At 35.0% G+C, this 20,248-nt stretch overlaps 1 protein-coding gene across 1 annotated transcript; it reads left to right on the top strand.

The window, feature by feature from the left end:
- The first annotated feature begins 259 nt into the window (after positions 1-259).
- LOC149783034 (uncharacterized) lies at positions 260-19,004 on the top strand. The gene is made up of 4 exons (XM_089934624.1): positions 260-421; positions 13,104-13,473; positions 15,388-15,503; positions 16,074-19,004. The coding sequence occupies exons 2-4, from the start codon at positions 13,105-13,107 to the stop codon at positions 17,590-17,592; spliced, it is 2,004 nt and encodes a 667-aa protein (XP_089790750.1). The 5' UTR covers positions 260-421; position 13,104; the 3' UTR covers positions 17,593-19,004.
- Positions 19,005-20,248: the final 1,244 nt, after the last annotated feature.

Raw genomic sequence — 20,248 nt, 5'->3', positions numbered from 1 at the left:
GTTTTGCGCCCCCCCCCCAAAAAAAAAGAAAAGTTGAAATGACGTCCTGCATGCAGCCAGTAAGAAAGTATGCAGGTAATAGACACATTGTTTGTAACCAACTAATCATATCTAAAAAAAAAACAGTGAATATTGTTATCGTTAGTTTTAATATATTTGTGGCTTGGGATAGGCTCTAAACACGACCTATTATATACAATTTAATTCCGTCGTACATAGTACTTACATAATTGTCAGAGGAACGTTGCAGGATATACATTACAAAATGATTGACGATCTTAATTTTAATTATCTTTTACAAGGAAAATAATACAAATATTACGTCAAGACATGCAAATTTGATTTGACATATAAATCTGGACGTTGATTGTGTCTAGCTATTATCTCCGATGCACAAGACTACTAAAGACACTTAAGCAAGGTTAGAATTCTACCTATATATATATATATATATATATATATATATATATATATATATATATATATATATATATATATATATGTCTATCTCTATCTATCTATCAATTTATGTGTATGTTATATGTATATATGTAGGTAGGCAAGTCCACATATAGGTATGTATGTATGTATGTATGTATGTATGTATTAGAAAACAGAGGAAGAAGGTTCTGGACAACCTTCTTCCTCTGTTCATACATACGTACGTACATACATACATACATACCTTTGAGGAGAGAGAGAGAGATTTTAACATATTTAAAAAAAAAAAAAAACATTAAAAGAGGTTCAGAATGCAGTTTTTTTTACTGGAGAAGGGATTCTAGTTTTCGAGATACTGAGAAAAACGTTTCGTAATCCCATTTGAAAGTAAAGCGTACACGAGTCATGATCCTTATATCCAGAATTGATCGTCTTTGGTTTATAAATATAACTATTCGTAAGTATGGTCATCTTTTAAAATGCGTCTAATGTAACTTAAACCTTAATTCTGACAGCCCTACATACTAAAACAAATGTGTTGTTGCAGTTTAAGGTAATGTGTTGTAGTTTTCATCGTATATAGGTAAAATATTTGATGCTGCACAAAATATATTATTCCACTGGAATCGGAATATTTAAATAAACATAACGCTACCTTTGAGTTAATTAGCATGCGCTTAAAGTCTTATACGATTTACAATGGATTTATTTCGACCGTTCCATCGCCCCTGTCGCTAGTTTAATTTTCGTTTCGTATATGTCTGTTTTCCAGTCCATTCCTATATTTGTCTGTCTGTCCATCTGCCACTCTGTATGAAAATAGAATCCAGGCCAAATTAATTGTTCACATGTTGTTATACGTAGCCTTACACACCCACCATTGTGTTCCATATTCAAACCTCGTTATCAGATTCTCATAATGTACTCAGTTGGAAAGGAATTGTGAAATGTGTATAGCTGATTCAAACTACGTGTTCTTTTGTACAAAAGTGTCCTTTTAGGTCCAAAACAGTAAAGCACTAATCTATGTAGAAATGTAACCTATAGGGTTTGTATAGATAATCCAATAACGTCTGATTACAAAACATCCCTCTGACAGTTCCGTGTACGAGTTGTCATATTCACTTGAAAGAGCCTTTAGAACGATGCCAAAGGCCTTATCTGACTTTCACATAGGCCGATAAATCAGTCCCTCACCCGTGATGATATTGATTGGCAGTCCATCAGTATCAACACAGATTTGGGGGGTGGGTTGGTTTATGGGACTACCTTTCACAGTATCCTCCATCAGTATCAACACAGATTTGGAGGGTTGATATATGGACTACTTTTCATAGTGTAACCGAGTAAATAAGGTGAAGCATTATAGTTTGTTCTGATACATTGAATGCATTAAATTTTAAACGTCCATCCAATTAGTTCATTGAGATCAGCTTATCTTTTTCTTTCTGCGATAAATGAGTTTGTCGACAGACTTGTTTTAGATATCAGGCTATTTGTTTAAGACGATATAATCCAGTTTCCAAGGCAATATGTAACCGCAGAAGTGTTGCTATTTCACGCTAAATCAAGACAATCACCCCACCCCAACCCCAGCTACTAACAGTATTTTGTCGGATTTATTTATCTATTTATTTTAAACGCATGATTTTATGTAAACTAAAACCATATGATTTACACATCTTATATCTTACTTGGCTTATGACAACTTTCTGCAAAAAGTAATAAAGAGGGAAGGGTGCATCCACATCCAAATCTACACAAAAAATGGCAATTACATAACGATAATGTCTACTAGATATTTCTCATGTACCTTTTCATGATCGAATTTTAAATGTATGAATTTACCATTTCTTTCGAAAGCTCACATCTACAGTCAATTGTAATTACAAGATGTATATATTATTTGAAAATATTGGAAGTCAGAGAGACCAATTCACAGAAAATACCTTAAAGAGATTACTGATACTTCGATTATATATATATATATATATATATATATATATATATATATATATATATATATATATATATATATATATATATATATATATATATATATATGGGAGAGAGAGGAAAGTAGGGTCCTATCTGGTGTGGAGCAAGAGTAGACGTCATCCTAATGGAAACGTTGATATTCATTCACAAGTGTTCCCGTTTACACTTGAATATGACATTATTTATTTTTGAACACGCTGATAAGCAGAGCATGCAATGCATGTATTATGGAGATTGTAGCGGAAACGACTTTTTCATTTTCTTTTATCTCCTTCCCATTATCTTTTGGTGATGCATAAGTGTAATACGTCAACACATGATTGACTAATTTCTGTTTCCTGCTATATTTTGGTGATGCATAAGTGTAAGATGTCAAAACATGATTGACTGTTTTCTGTTTCCCGCTATGTTTTAATGATCAGATTAGTCTGGAAATATAGGAGACGGATAATCATGGCGTGATTGATAGCATATAAAAAGTAAAACAATAACGAGAGAAATCTTTGTTGTTTAAAGTAAAGGACAAATTGTGTCCTCTAAACCGTCAAATGGCTCGATGATCTATCAAAATAAATAAAGAACAAAGAGATTTTCCTTTCTTTCTTTCCTGAAGAAATGAAATCATTTTTTTAAATCCAAATTTAGTACACGATTTCCCTATTTAAAGTGTAGAAAATAATGGCTTTATATTACCATAAATCACTTAATTATTACCATTGTTTTGTTTCACCCTTAAGCCGTTAAGAGCTTCTTTTTATTTAAAAAAAAATCCTGTATCCACCCCCCCCCATGAATGAAGCTCGTTAATTTTAGCTGCCTGTTTGAAATTTGCCAAGCTAGAATTGTCTGCGTTTCTAACAATAACAGTTTTGAAGAACCTCAGAAAGTCTACATGTGGCAATTTCAACTGTCACGGAGCCTCTGACTGGCTCACCTCCAACCCAGTTTTATATATATATATATATATATATATATATATATATATATATATATATATATATATATATATATATATATATATATATATATATATATATATATATATATATATATATATATATATATATATATCCGTTGTAGAGTCACATTTATGTGTAAATATCTTCATAGCTGTAGTCCAAGAATATCTTGCGGTTAATATTATTCAAGATATGTATCTAAGGTCAAAGGTTAAATATCGGAATGCATTTAGCGAAGAATATTCATGCTTCGTAGGTTTACTTATGTTTCAATTTTTATTTGCTTTGTATATGAATGATAGGAACCTATCTGGTGTGACATCTCAGAAAGAGTTTCAGCTACACAGTTAAGGACATGCAGCAAAATTATTATCAAGTCTGTATGCACATTCCTTAATCTAATACAGATACATAGCTTTGTTTGGGGAACAGCAGCCCATATTTTACCTTACAGGTGTTGATGGGATATAACTATGTTTGTATTAACATACACTGATGATAATGATTTTTTTTTCTGACTCAGCAATTTCTTGTGTAGAAAGGATGTGGTACTTGAAAATTGTACTGTGATATATGGACATTATTGGTAAATAATAATAACACTGGACAACAAATTTTTACAAAAGTCATGTTACTGAAATAAAATTAGTCAATTCTTATCAATTTTTATGTGCTGAACACGAATATGACAGTCAAATTGCAAAATTGGCTCTAGTTTTTTTGTAATCTGCAAGAAATTAATGTTTACATAACGAAATGCATTCCAATAGTAAAAGGTCAACTGTAATAGCCTACCTATAAAAAATCAAGTCATTGACTACATCTTAGATTTCTTCGCCTGTCTCTTGTACAGCTGTTCGGGAGCATCTCTGAGGAGTGTCCAGCAGTAGTCAGCCAGCATTGTAGTGGACCATTTTCCCTGGTATCTTTGTTCCATTGTTGCGATATCTTGATGAAAACGTTCGCCGTGTTCATCACTAACAATACCACAGTTGCTAGGAAAGAAATCCAAATGGGAATGAAGGAAGTGAATCTTTAGAGACATATTGCAGCCAAGTTTCTTATACTTCATCAACATGTCTTCTACTAGTTCCTTATAGTTTTCTGCCCTAACATTTCCGAGGAAGTTTGTAGAAACTAGGCGAAAAGCATTCCATGCTTGTTTCGCGTCACCTTCCAGCAAGTTGTTGAACCGGTCATCTTTGAAAAGCTCTCGAATCTGAGGACCCACAAAAACTCCCTCTTTAATCTTTGCTTCGCTGAGTCGAGGGAATTTTTCATGCAGGTATCGGAATGCTGGCAAAGTCCGGTCAATGGCTTTCACGAAGTTCTTCATCAAACCTAGTTTGATGTGAAGGGGTGGTAGCAAGATTTTCTGAGCCTCAACCAGAGCTGGGTGTTGGATATTCTTCTCTCCAATGGCTACATTCTGCCTGTGAGTCCATTCCTTCCTCATGTAGTGCATTTCCCTTGCTCGGCTATCCCACTCGCATAAGAAACACACGTATTTTGTATATCCTTGCTGCAGTCCCATTAAAAGGGCAACTACCTTCAAATCACCACAGAGGTGCCAGCTGTACTTGTTATACTCAATGGAATTCAGTAGCTGCCTTAAGTTATCGTATGTCTCTTTCATGTGGACAGCATACGCTACTGGAATAGATGGAAGAATGTTTCCATTGTGCAAAAGCACAGCCTTGAGACTCAGTTTCGAAGAGTCCACAAATAGTCTCCATTCTTGTGGGTCATGAGTGATTTTTAAAGCATTCATGAGGCCCTCAATATCGGAACAGAATATCAGATTACTTTCCTTTCTGAAGAAAGGCTCCAATTGCTGGTGGCGCTTTCGATATGCAGTAATTGTGACATCTTCTTCTAGAAGATTCCATTGTTGGAGTCTTGATCCTAGCAATTCTGCCTTGTTCTTTGATAAGTCCAAATCACGAATCAGGTCATTTAGTTCTTCCTGTGTTATTCTGTGTGGGGTTGATGATGCACCACAGTGAAAATCTGGATCACTGCATGCTGATGGACCAGGAGAAGAACAGGTCGACTCACCTTTGTCTTCGTCAGATGAATCAAGAGAATATTCTGCTGGAGGTTCTGGAATAGGAAGTCCCTCACCATGTGGAACTGGTCTCAATGCAGACGGAATGTTTGGGTAGACTATTCTCGACTTCTTTCGCTTCGTTATTCCGCCGGAAAGAGGAGGAACCAAGCAGAAGTAACAGTCATTTAGGTGGTTGCTTGGCTCTCTCCACACCATTGGGACTGCAAACGGCATTGATGACCTTTTGCAATTCAACCACTGTGAAAGCTGTGTTGTACATGTAGCACAGCATATATGCGGAGCCCAAGGCTTGTCTTGGTCACCAACCTTGCATCCGAAGTAAAAATGATATGCCTTCTTCACTTGAGAATTGATACTTTTCTTCTGGTTGGCAAATGTCACTTCCCCACAAATATAGCAAAAATTGTCCGCGGTATTAACACACTTTCGAGGCATTACTGTTCTTTATTGTACGTAAATGGATAAAATAATAAGTTTTATGTAACAGTAGCTTGAACTGTCTCGCACAACGTCTAAAATATTTTAAATGCTGAACCTATCTGATTGGGCTTTATATAGTACACTGCTTACGTCAGCTTCAGCAGCCGCCTGGCATTAGTATAATAGGCCTACACATGTATAGTACACTGCTGACGTCAACTTACTTCAGCAGCCGCATGGCATTAGTATTGCATTGCATCAGAAAATGATGCAATCAACTGTGGATGATGTGAGCATGATGGTATTATGCAATGTTACATCATTATTCCGGATGTTGCTGCAGTCCTACTGGAGAAATTTACACAGTGAAACATAGAAAATGAGGTATATGAATATCTTCAAAACGAGAGCCAATACAAATTTTTCACGGTTATATTCGTGTTCGGCACACCAAAATACTACAGATTAGGGCCTTTTCAAGTCAGTAATGATTTCACTGTTGACCAGTGTAATGAGGACTTTGTATAGCGCCTAATCTTTAGAAGCTCTAAGCGCTTTACAACATTAGACAACACCTTTAAGATAAAAAACATATAATGATATGATTACAAAAACAAACACCATGAAATTAGAAAACATTAAAAAACATGCTGAGAATATTTAAGGTAGGATACATTATTAGGTCTTTAAGTTTGTTCTTGCAGTCGAAATAAGTGAGTTTTGAGGGCTCTCTTGAATATGATCACTGTGTCTTTGTGTCTAAGTTCAGTGGGCAATTCATTCCACGTTGCTGGGCCCTGGTATAAGTCGAATAAGTCGAAACAAAAGTAATGATAGTTAGGAAAGGTGGAAGAGTATTTCAAAATTGCATATTTTTCTTTGTTGAGAGAGAGAGAGAGAGAGCTGGTAACCTTTTACCTAGAAGATATTGCAGTTTCAGCTGATCGTCAGCGTTAAATAACCTAACGTGCATGCTGAGTGAAACGTTATCAGCCCCGACATCTCAGAAAGAGTTTCAGCTACACAATTAAGGACATGCAGCAAAATTATTATCAAGTCTGTATGCACATTCCTTAATCTAATACAGATATAGAGCTCTGTTTGAGGAACAGCAGCCCATATTTTACCTCATAGGTTCTGTCTTGTCTTGTATCAGCTGACTGCAAAAATAAGGCAGGTCTAGAGGATTAGTGTACTGAAGAAAATCTATCAAGACATTCGAACTCTTTTGAGGCCACTTTTAAAACCATCAGTTGTCGACCTTACTACTTCATTTCATTTTTGTTCGTCGAGAATTTAGGAAAACTGCATTAGTCAGTTCGATACTGACGGAAATCAAACTTCTTCAACGTATCATATAAAATGAAATTAGCACGTACTTTGACTTGCATCAGCCCAAAAAGAAGCACAATAACGCAAAGTTAAACACGTTTTGCATATAAATAATTACGCATCAAACGTAATACGTGTTAAATCATTAATTTTCTCCTATCAATTTCGGACTGCGCTGACGTCCAACCTAGAATTCCAAAAGTAATGACGGAGCTTGTATGTATTGTTTGTCAAAATACCCCAAAGTTTAATAAATGAACAGAGATCACTCTGTGAAATAATAATAAAAATTCTCTCTGATCAGGAGTAGAAAACAATTTTTAAGTTATGTAAATAATATTATCATGCAGATAAGAGAATATGGACTGGTGCGTGCAGGCAAGGCGATGGATGCCATTCACCCGCGGACCTGGGGTCGAATCCCCGTAGAGTACGAATTAAAAATCTAACACGTATGATATTAGTATTCGTATTCAGTTTTAATTCTGCCTAGTATTATCAAGCGTTCTCCTGTATAATCCAGGGATAGCCATTTTAGCTCTGTTTTGGTTTATATTTGTAATTCTCTATAATTAAACTTATATAGCTTGATTTATTTCATAGGATTCCGGAATGGCTGTGTAAATAGATGAGAATTAATAATAAGTCTCCATGCGAGTATGTCTGCTACCGACTCAGTAGCATTACATTTTTTTTGGTGATGTGTGTTTAGTCGTGATGTAATATGGACTGGTGCGTGCATTCCAGTGAATAATAACTTGAATAATTCCAGCTAAACGAAATACTGAAGACAATAATAAGATTGATTCTGCTAAAGATGTTAATTTAAGAATGAATAATTTATCATGTAAATAATAGTATATAAAAGCTAGGGCACAAACATAGAGCCAGGATGAGGGTCAAAAGTTCATTTCTAGAACATTAAGTTGTCAAGAAGATACTTTCTATGACTAAAATGATAACAAAGAACATGGGGCAACATAAGGCACAAAAAAGAACCAGGATGAGGGGGTCAAAAGTTCATTTTTAGAATATTAAGTTGTCAACACTATAAGAGCTATTACTAAAATTATAATATACAACATGGGAAACATCAGGTACAACAGGGTTTTACATTTTTTAATTCCAATCTCTTTGACTAAGATTAAGATAAACATGTTCGACTCCATTGATAATGATTCTAATATTTAATCTACATATACAGATAAATATTTGCCTTGTATTATGTTGTTTACAAATTAATGTCCGTTGTCAGATACCCAGTGAACATGATTTTGGACAAGGTCAAGTACAACATATAAATGTATGTAACATATAATCATAAATCCAACAAATAATACAAATTAAACATACATAACAGTCGCAGCATTGGTAATCTCAAAATTTCGGTCGAATTCTGATGTATCCACTCACTCTCATTATTGGCAATGGAATCTAGCCCGGGGTTTGACATGGCCAAACTCAACTAAGTTTGAACCACCGTCTCCCCCCACCCCATCCCCCATACTCACACTGAAGCAACCAGCATCCACAACTGAAAGTTTACGAAAACGACAACTTGAACATGTAGAGTGTACATATGATATATGTAGCTCCTAACTACTCGCAGTTCTGATCTGATGGTTCAGTCTTTATAATGACACGACCTGGTTCCTAAATATGAGCAGCTAGCTGTAACTAGTGAATCAACCATGACTATTTATTCAGTCTTCTTGATCGATCTGTCAAGTGAAGGAAAGATTTAGGACCCTCTAGTACTCTTAGATGTTACATGAGAAACACGGATAATATAGGCATCATCTGTGAAAGACTGTTCCTAATATTCCTATTGATGAAGACAGGATCACAAGAAATAACCCCGCACGTGCTGTCCTAAAAGGAGTTATTCAATCAGTGTACTATGAATTATCACAGGATCCGGTACACTAGTGAAAATTTCAGTTCACGAAATACGAGCGACTTACATGAGCCTGATCTTGAATGTAATGTCTCAATTCGGGACACAACGGAGTCAGCTGACTGGCACGTCCATTCTGTCTTCTCTAGTTTCCATTTGCATGACATGGCCTTGCTAAGGAGAGACCTTTTCCCGTTGGGTTGGGTGGCAGCTGCACAGACAGTGACTACTTCTCATTCCAGAAAGCACACCTTTGACCCAGATATGAATTTGCCACGTTCGCTGGATTCGCCGGTTAAAGAAATTGCCTCTTGTTGTGCTAAACTAGCATTAGAAGTTCATGATTTTATTAGAGTAATTATGCTACTACTGGGTGACACGGGTAGACGAAGTATGCTCAGCTTTTACACCTTCTCTTATATATTCTTCTAATGAAATGTGATCAGCTAATTTGGATTTGAAATTATGTTTATCTGATAATACTTCCCTGATCACACGTCAGATAACCCCTCCCACTCTCATATTCCAACAGTTTAGCTTAATACCTGGACGTGTGGCCGGTCAGGAGTTATGCTTTCATATACTACTTAATATACATGACTGATAAACTAGTCTACTTCCACTAACATATAGCAAATCGTTTAGTCACTATTCTGCATAAGAATATGCAAGAAAACACCTTTACTGTTAATACCATGAAAGGGACAAAATGACATTTAATCTTGTTTTCACTCTATTAATCGCAATTTCAATTTAAGAGTTGTGCCATTTTCAATATTTTTGTTAGTCTGATAAGCAAGATAGAAGCCGAAATTTAATGATCATAGGACCGCGAAATGTTGACTCAATGCTGACGTTCCAAGAAGTGAATTTCCTCGCGTTCTCATTAGTTGTCATTAGCCCCAAGTTCTCATATTTGCTCTTTTTAATTTTTGCAGGTACTGTATATTGATAAACATAGAATTCTACAACATGGTCTATAATTACAACATATATTTCTATATAATTGGTTTTGTTCTATTTTTATTTGCCATTGGCATGTTCACACACAACTCGTACAGAATCAGAAAAGAACGAACTACTTTTTTATTTTTAATGAAAATCATAACCTGGAATCTGTAGATTCATCATTACTTTTTCTTGAATAGAGTATATTTGTCATATATAAACAATTATGCTGGCACGTTCCCAAGAACCGCGACAACAACATTCACAATAGCAAAGGATAACAGTATTGATGGTGTCATTAATGTTCTATTGATATTTTTTAAAGGTCATGGGTTGAGTAATGCACCCTTGTTTTATGTAGATGCAGAACTCGCAAAAGATATACATTTTGTGCTCAAAAAATCTAAATATGAGGATACCCAACTCGTTATATCGATTTAAACTTCTTAGCGTTTATCCAGATCATTGACATAGAATGATGGATTGAACTCTACAACATGGTTGCCATGTATCCGATGACAAACTCATCCAGTTACGATTTCTAAACATAAGTAGTGTACACGTGTGTCATATTTAATGCAATCCTATCAATGACGATTAGCTGGTAGGTAATTATAATCTTGAACCTTCAGAGTCAGTTTATCGTCCTGTCACTCTGTTTAAAAGTTCATATTAAACGCCTTTGCTTTTGCACAAATTATTCGTTTAATGCTATAAATTATAATATATATAATTGTCGTCACTGGCCTGCAGTCTTTCTGTTTTATTAATATTTTGTAAAAGTTCGTTTTGTATGATTTGAGATTAAATGTGTTCTGAAGAAGTTTCTCATGCTGTTATCACTATGCAAGAGCGATTACCGTATCCACTCTTAATACATTGCAAAGCTGAATAGAACTTCCTCTGAATAGGGTAAACCAAGCAACATGAACAAAACTAGAAATTTTTGTATAATACTAATTTAAAAATGGCACATGACATAGTTCAGTAATAGACGACAGGATACAAACGGCACACGATTTAATTCAGTAAGACACGATATCATGCAAATGACACAAAGCATAGCTCATTAATATACGGTACTATGCAAACACAATATTGTCCATATTAAAGCAGATAAAATATTGCATGAAACAAAACTGAAAACGTCCCAACATGGTTTTTCACCGCTCACATTACTTCATATCGCAGCCACGACGACGGGTCGTATTCTCCAGCTCTTTTTAGCTCGAACATGAAAGGGAAACTAAAATAATCAACTTCACATGTGGTATTCTGATTACTCACATACTATTCATTTAGAGAAGGTGAAGTCAGAAAACGCTTTAAAGATCTACCATCTTAAATTTATTCTTGGCCAAAATAGCAAATTCAAACTGTTTGAGTTTGAGCATGTATGTTATGTTCAAACTGTTGAGTTTAAGCACGTATTTTATGTTCAGTTGTCTGAGCTTAAACATGTATTTTATGTTCAAACTGTTTGAGTGTAAGCTTGCATTCTATGTTCAAGCTGTTTGAGTTTAAGCTTTTATTTTATGTTCAAACTGTTTGAGTGTAAGCTTGCATTCTATGTTCAAGCTGTTTGAGTTTAAGCTTTTATTTTATGTTCAAACTGTTTGAGTGTAAGCTTGCATTCTATGTTCAAGCTGTTTGAGTTTAAGCTTTTATTTTATGTTCAAACTGTTTGAGTGTAAGCTTATATCCTATGTTCTAATTGTCTGAGCTTAAGCATGTATTTATGTTCAAAGTGTCTGAGTTTAAGCACGTATTCTATGTTTTAACTGAGTTTAAGCATGTATTTTATGTTCAAATTGTCTGAGTTTAAGCATGTATTTTATGTTCTGTCTGAGTTTAAGCATGTATTCTATGTTCAAACTGAGTTTAAGCACGTATTCTATGTTCTAACTGAGTTTAAGCATGTATTCTGTGTTCAAACTGTCTGAGTTTAAGCATGTATTTTATTTTCAAATTGAGTTTAAGCATGTATTTTATGTTCAAACTGTCTGAGTTTAAGCATGTATTCTATGTTCAAACTGTCTGTGTTTAAGCACGTATTCTATATTCAAACTGTCTGAGTTTAAGCACGTATTCTATGTTCAAACTGTCTAAGTTTAAGCGCGTATTTTATGTTCAAACTGTTTGAGTTTAAGCTTGTTTTCTTTGTTCTAAATGTTTCAGTTTAAGCACGTATTTTATTTTTAAACTGAGTTTAAGCACGGATTTTATGTTCTAACAGCCTGAGTTTAAGCACTTATTTTATGTTCAAACTGTTTGAGTTTAAGCATGTATTTTATGTTCAAACTGTTGGAGCTTAAGTACGTATTTTATGTTCAAAGCGTCTGATTTTAAGCTTGTATTCTATTATTCTGTGTTCAAACTGTCTGAGTTTAAGCTTGCATTTTAAGTTCAAACTGTTTGAGTTTAAGCTTGTATTGTATGTTCAAACTGTTGAGAATTCGGTTGAAGAATTTTTTGAGCTTCATATTTCTGCCGAATAATGTCGATGATGCTGACATATGTAAATACAATTTATAAAAATTTGACAACAAGAATTATGTTTGGGTATAATGCTGACATATGTAAATAAAATTTAGGGATGACGATTTGACAGTAAGAAGTATACTTGGATATAATGCTGACGTATGTAAATAAAATTTAGGGTTGACAATTTGACAAGAAGAAGTATAATTGGATATAATACTGACATATGTAAATAAAATTTAGGAATGACAATTTGACAACAAGAAGCATACCTGGGTAATATTTGTTCTAAGAATTGTTTAGAACAAGCTTGTTTGTAAAGTTGCAAACACCAAATCTTGTCGGACAGCTTAGCAAGAAATAAGATAAAAGAAAACTGATTTACACTATAATAGTCATACGAGTTTATCGAAACTCTAAAGCAAATGTGTCATGATGTAAGAATGTTTACCGAAGAACTCTCTCTCCCTCTCTCTCTCTCTCTCTCTCTCTCAATCGAAGAAGTTAACAATATTAAACATCATGTATTATCCTCTTTTCTAAAATGTCTTTTCAGAATGTCACCCATTACGCTCTTGCTGTTTGTCACTGCGTTGCCGTTACTTGTCACGGCAGATTTACAATACATGTCTTGGCCCGACCATCTGTTCTCCTGTCTCGATAGTTTCCAAAAAGTGACAGACATAACGGAGGAAGTAGGAGAACACATTTTTAGGCACTGTATAGACGTACAGAACATCAAAAACAGCAAACTGTCTTGGACCTGGGTAAACATTACCGGAGTAGGGGATCAGCCAAGGGCCAAACGACAAGCTACAACCCCAGTCACGTCACCACCATCAGGGTACAGAACTCGAAAGGAATATAGAACCTTGACTGACGATGAGAGAAATAGATTCCACGCGGCTTTAAACGCCATGAGAAGGGTGGGAAATGTCAGATTATGCTATATAAACTAACAAAATTTGGTGGCGCTCTACAGTTTCGTATTTTACATTGCGTTAGATATTTAAGGAAAAAGAATTTCCATGGATTTCCTCACTGTTTATCCTAACTATTGCAAAATACCTTGTACATCTTAGGTATTTTTGAAAAGAAAACATGATTCCCTTTATTTTGGTGTTTAATTGATGTGTGTAATTTGGGTTGTAGATTAAATAGCTTGGCCTTACTTCAGATGTGCACCTTTAAAAAAACTGATGGCTTCTCATGTCATTTGCACTACTGGTTTTCAAAGTTAATTTGTAATAAACAAACCCATAACTTGAAATTTTAGTGTAGTTTGTAATTACTTCATTGCATTATCAGAAGCTGGTATTGTCTAGGTTGGAAAAAATCGTTTTCCCTAGTTTAATAACTGCTAAAGGTAAATTAATTTAGACTAATTTAAGCTGATTTTCCGAGCACATGGGAGCAGACATTTTGGTAGGTGTGTGCTTAGATCATGTACAATTTCTCAACCCCTTTACATGAAAATAGCATATAGAAACGCCACCTTCCCTTTATTGAAATGGAAACAATTACACCTTACACAAGTTAGTCTCTTAGACGTACGTAAAAGCTGTAGAGCGCCCCTTTGTTATGAAGGAGTGAAGATAATGTTAGGCGATTGTCATGTTACTTTGTGAATGAGTGAGGATATGGTTAGTAGATTTTCATGTTACTTTGTGTGTATTTTCTTTTGTGCATTTTATCGAATTCCCTATGCTGATAATGCGAGGCAATCCACGCAGAGTCAATATATTTCCACCAAAATATTATATGGTTAGGTATATCAATCCAGCGTTTTGCGAATCTATGCGAATTTAAGACAAATGTCAATATTTTCCCACTTCTTCACTTTTATTAACTTCAGAATGAACATAATCAATGTTCCGATACATTCGAATAAATAATATACTGCCAAGACTTCATGGTCTCAAACAAACGTAAAGAAAAGGGTAAATACCAATAAGCTTTGTAAATTCAACAAATAATTTATTCCCCTGGAAGAACTTACGGTATTGCGAATTCAATTCCAAATAATCCCAGAATTTCTAACACAAATCCTAATTATTATAGTTATGAATAAACTAAAGTGATATTCAAAAATAAATCCAAGGCTGGAAGTGTTGATGTGCCTGTGATGGCCTCTGTCGTAGTGATATGCCAACTGCCTTTTGCTGAATTACAATAATACAATCCAAGAATATATCTTTATTTGATTTTTGAGCACTTTATATTTCCAAAGAAGAATAACTTGAATTAAATAATTTGGATAAATAATTTCCAGCCCAAATGAAATACTGGACACAACAATAATACAACTGATTCTGCTCATATCTTGCCGCATGAATGAATAATTTCTAGATAAACAAGATTATACAGTCCTCTATTTGACCTCTGATCACAGTTATCATTTTCTAATGGATCATTTGATTTGGAAGGTTCCAAATGTTTATATGATAAAATTTTAGCTATAATTAGAAGGTCTGTTACTGGAATTATAATATAAAAGGTGGTAAACAACAGGAAGACCCGGCATTTCATGAGGAATTTCTAATATTCTGGACTCAGATTGAGATAAAGATGCTTACAAAACCAAAATCAATGTTTTAGGTAAGGTAAAAAATGAATTTCATTTGAACAATTATCCTTAGCATATAATGAATAAAAAACTAACAAGCATTGCAAATTAAATATACATAACAATACTATTCCACAAGTTAGCGACAACAAAGTTATGAAAAGTATTCTTCTCTAAGAATGCAATCATATTTTCTCAAAAATAAATAATAAATAATAAATATCTCAGAATTCATTGATTTGGTTTTTAATTTTTATTTCCACTTTTTACTCAGACAGGAGAGTTTCAGAGATTTGCAAGTTATCACAGAAACATACCTGGGAGAAATGTTCTACAGGAATTCCACAATGGTCCGGCTTTCTTGGGGTGGCACAGAGTATATTTAGCGAGGTACTCTCTCTCTCTCTCTCTCTCTCTCTCTCTCTCTCTCTCGCTCTCTCTCTCTCTCTCGTGCGCACCCTTCTTAACACGAGAGTGACATGTCTACGAATGCAAGGTTACACATCTTGATAGTGAAATACAGAAATCTGAGTAGGTATATGAGCAAGAAAAGTTTCAAGCTTGTTGCTGTAAATCCACACATGTCGAGATTCCATAAATCTCTTGAATGGGCCAATAGTCCTTTTAACGTATTTAAGATATACAATTTTTTGTTTTGAAAGAGGCGAAACACCGCAAAGGTTGATAATTTGCTCAGATGAGCTGTGATGCACGTAGCAAATAAAATTGTAAAGGAGAACACACGTAGTCATGAACATATGAATATTGCACATTACACGCAGTTTTACAGATGATAAAAAATCTCTACAGCTTTACGGTAATATAAATTTGAAATTCAATCGTTAGGCGTGAAAATTACAAAATGAGTTCAATAATACAATATGCCACAAAGTATTACATTCACCGTATTCCATTAATTATATATGTAAACATTCTCTGAAAGTCCTCAGTTTATTACAGATTCGAAGAGGCTCTCCGAAGATATGACAATACAGTCTCCCTTCCCTACTGGAACTCTAGTCTAGATTTCTACATGACTGGTGACCCTGCCAACTCAGTCCTTTGGTCGGATCTCTTTCTCGGCACTAGAAGTGGATTTGTCACGTCTGGTCCATTCGCTGGCTGGCCAGGTGGCGCTAATTCTATCCTCACCAGGGATGTCATGCTTAACAGAAGAGGTCTACTCATCTCAAATGATGATGTCAACAATGTACTAAGATTATGTAGTACAGCAGATGTGTCGTTTCCGCCAAGGCGTCCTCTCAACAGCATAATTGAATTCCATCACAACAGACCGCACACTTTTGTTGGGGGAAATACAGGAGACATGAGCACACTACCTAACGCAGCATTCGATCCAGCTTTCTTTCTCCATCATGCATATGTAGATTACATATGGGAATTGTTTCGCACCAGACAAAGGTCAGCGTGCAATGTTGATCCAACAACGGACTATCCTAATACAGTACCAATTCAGAGTCCAAATTCCTTCATGTGGGGAAACGAACTGAGTGCCTATAGAAACATCGATGGCTTTGCTGACTATTGGACAAGGAACTGGTATGGGTATCAGCCAACACCAACATGCAGCTCTAGTAACCCGGATTGTGGTTCGAGATACCTAAGATGTGACACTACTAGAAACACGTGTGTATCGAGATCTGCTTCTGAGGTGTCGTCTGCAACAGGGAAAAGAAGAAAGCGACAATCAAGAGTTCCATTTTCAGATGTGAATGATATCTATGACAATGTCTACACGCCAAAGCAAAATGTGTACTCTGTTGACGGTGTTTGTGACACAAAGCTCTGGGTATATATTCCTGTGCAAATTGTTCACATTAGGCCGAAAGGGTATACGTTTTCGTCCTTTCCAGTAACTGCAGGACAGCTTGACGCTAGTTTTGATGTGTACCACGCGCCCTCCGAATCGTACTTGTATAACTACTCCCAACCAGGCAATCCAAAAGAGTATCAGCAATGTCAGAAATATGAATCTGGAGCTAAACCAATATATGTAACCTCAGATGGCATTAGCTATTATGGAACATACACAGACTATGCCATCATTGACGGTAGACTACCTGTGCAGTCTTCCGTAGTCTACATTGGAGTGAAGAAACCAAGTGGTACACCAACGGAGGCGATTTTTTCGGCAAGGGACATTTGTGGATGTGTATGCAAACCTCAATGCTTAGTTCGCAACTCGAGCCCACCTGTCTACAAGCCATGTTCTGGCGCCATAAAACTAACAGACAGTCCGACAAATATGTATGCATCGACAATTTATGAAGCTACAATGATGGACTGGGAAATTTCTTTCGGAAGCATCAGAAGCAAAAAGTCTGACATAGCCATTGTGTTTACCTGTACGTTTGACAACGACTGGCCATGGATCCAGTCTCAGAGCACTCAGAATGAAGGACAGAGAAGAGGTCATCATGTGCAAACGCCAGGAGGATTGCGGACTAGATATCGTTGATTTTAACCAAACAATTAATTTGTTTTTTATACTATTTGTTTCCCATTGTATAAAATTATCAAAAGAGCAAAATATTTCCAGTTATTTTAAAGCATCAACGAGCAAAGTAGTTCATACCATATAATAGTTATACAACCACGAAAATAATTCCCATCATTTAATATTTATGAAAGAAGCAAAATAATTTCTATTGTATAATAGTTATCCAACGATGAAAATAAGTCCTCATATATTGCGAACATTGACTAGCAAGAAAATTAAATTATTAACTTTTATCACACATTTTATTGAACACAATCATATCAGATTATATTTGTTGCAGATCATATTTCTGGAAGAAAAAATTCACTCATCAACAAAACATAGTTTAATAATAGGCCAAGCACATCACCTCCAAATCAGTTTTGATTATGGGGGAGGGGGGCATTTTTCTGTACGATAATAAAATAGTAGGCAAACCTTTGGCTTCTATGGCATTTTTTAAATTTTACAAGTTATACACATGAGCAAATCTGCTTTTCAAACTCGCTAGTATTTTATTTTCATTGATACTTTAACAGTTTTACAAACTAAGCCTCCACTGTGCCAAAAATCTATTTTCTATATTGCATAAATTGATGTGTGTTGCTAAATTAGTGATCAAGGCTTATACATCATAATTAATGTGTTCGGATAGAATAATCGTTAAATAAACAGACATTTTTGTATAGTCACATATCAATGATCAGTTTTCTTCAATGTATTGTTTTAACATGTTGCAATATTTTCCTTTTTACTTTTACGTGTTATTTGGATTCTTAGGTGTTGCAGTTGTTTTGATTGATTTGCTTGCTTTCTCGATATTATCTTGGTCTAATGATTTAATTCTTTATAGCTAATGTGTTGTCAGGTCATCTTCAGCCTCGAAATTTTTCAAAGATTTACCTAAAACGTCAACAGATTAAAGGGAGCAAACACATTATCTAATTTACTAAAATAGTAATTAAAACATACAAAATTTTCCTGCATCTTGAGCTAAGTTATGTCTTCAGTTTTCAAAAACAACATTATGCACTAAGTAATATAAATATTATGACAACTTAAGACACAATGAAAGATATTTCAGTCCCAGTACTAGTGACGTCAAGCATACTTGACCTATATTACATAAATTGATGTTTGTCGTCAAATTAGTGATCAAGACTTCCGAAACATTTTTAATTTATTGAGAAAGAAAAATGGCATTTATGTTTATTTACCTGTCAATGATCGGATAGGACATCGCATAACGGTTTTACGATACATGAACGCTTTAGATACTGCGTAAAACGTATACAGAAAAGGTACAATAACCTATGTCTCGGGAACAACTCCTCCAGATATTAAACTGTCCACCGTTAAATAGTTAGGTCAATAAATCATCCCCAAATCTGTATTGATATTGATTCAAGTTTTCGGGGATGAACTCGCCGTTCCATTACAATTTGAAGTTGAGTGCAGACACTCTCGTCTGCACACATCGATGTACATTTGGACACTTTCCGGTAAATCTGCCTTCAGCTGGACGTAACTCAAAGGCTGCTAGATTTTCCTTTCGGCAATAAGTACTGAATATGTTCGGATCAAATCTTACGCTTGTCAAATTGTAAATACACGTCGAATAACATAACCTTTACTTTTTAATATATTGGCGAAAGCTCGAAATAGGCCTTGTCCTGGATAGCTGAACTGTGAGGTGTATTGAGTAAAGTAGGAGGTACAGCCATGAAGAGTATCTAGTGATGACCATGCAAATACACCTTACAATCCAACCAGAGGAGGAAGGTATGCAGAGGTAATGCTCATTCACCCACTTGTGCTTTATCCAAAATATCATGTGTACCACTTTCTACATGTACATAAAATTCTCTCACTTACGTTCCTGAGAAGCATACTACCTATCTACACTGCATAAATTCTGAACTAATCCGAGCGACAGGCCATAATTAACACATTGGCGGTATATCTAGCGTTGTACGGATGTGTCAACACTCTCTTGTTCAATCACAGAAAATATTATTCCAGTTTTTGAATTCCTATAAATTCCAGTAAATGTATTTGCCCAAGAATTATCAGAGCACTTTTGTATTTCCAGGGAAAACAATCACTTGAATTTAATAATTTAAGGAAAAATAAAATTCAGCCCAAACTGGTCCATTTTAATACAACTTAACGTGTCAGATGTTAAAGTACGACTGATAAACCTTTATCAAGAACAACAGTTATATGACTAAGTAAAACGCAAAACAAATTCCCGGATGAGGCGCAAACGTTCATTCTTCTGGAAAAAATACAAGTTTGTTTACCAATTGACACATGTTTGATGTCACGTAGTCCAGATATGACCTTGACTCAACTTAATGATTCTTACTCTGAGAAAGATAATACTTTTTTTAAAGTTGTTTACCAAAACTATCACTGATTTTGGAACAAGGTCAGTAACTAGGTACAATGTTTCTATTATTAGTTGTTTACATAAAAAATAAAAAATCAGTTCTGGACAATGTCAAATCCAGAAAACAATGTTACATTACAATAGCATGTAATGGAATAAAACAATTGAAAAGTAACACGCAAGCAATTAAATTAAATATACATACAAAGGTCTGTAGAAGCCGTCGTAAGTATTATCATAAAA

Source organism: Sinohyriopsis cumingii, chromosome 15 (genome assembly GCF_028554795.1).
Source record: "Sinohyriopsis cumingii isolate HCF-2022 chromosome 15, ASM2855479v2, whole genome shotgun sequence".
Lineage (NCBI taxonomy): Eukaryota > Metazoa > Mollusca > Bivalvia > Unionida > Unionidae > Sinohyriopsis > Sinohyriopsis cumingii.
The sequence above is the reverse complement of the archived record's forward strand: the minus strand, read 5'-3'. Positions and strand labels throughout refer to the sequence as shown.

Coding starts and splice junctions, on each gene's coding strand:
- LOC149783034 (XM_089934624.1), top strand. CDS start 13,105: ATGTCACCCATTACGCTCTTGCTGTTTGTCACTGCGTTGCCGTTACTT. Junction 13,474..15,387: donor CTTTAAACGCCATGAGAAGG/GTGGGAAATGTC, acceptor CTTTTTACTCAG/ACAGGAGAGTTTCAGAGATT. Junction 15,504..16,073: donor CACAGAGTATATTTAGCGAG/GTACTCTCTCTC, acceptor AGTTTATTACAG/ATTCGAAGAGGCTCTCCGAA.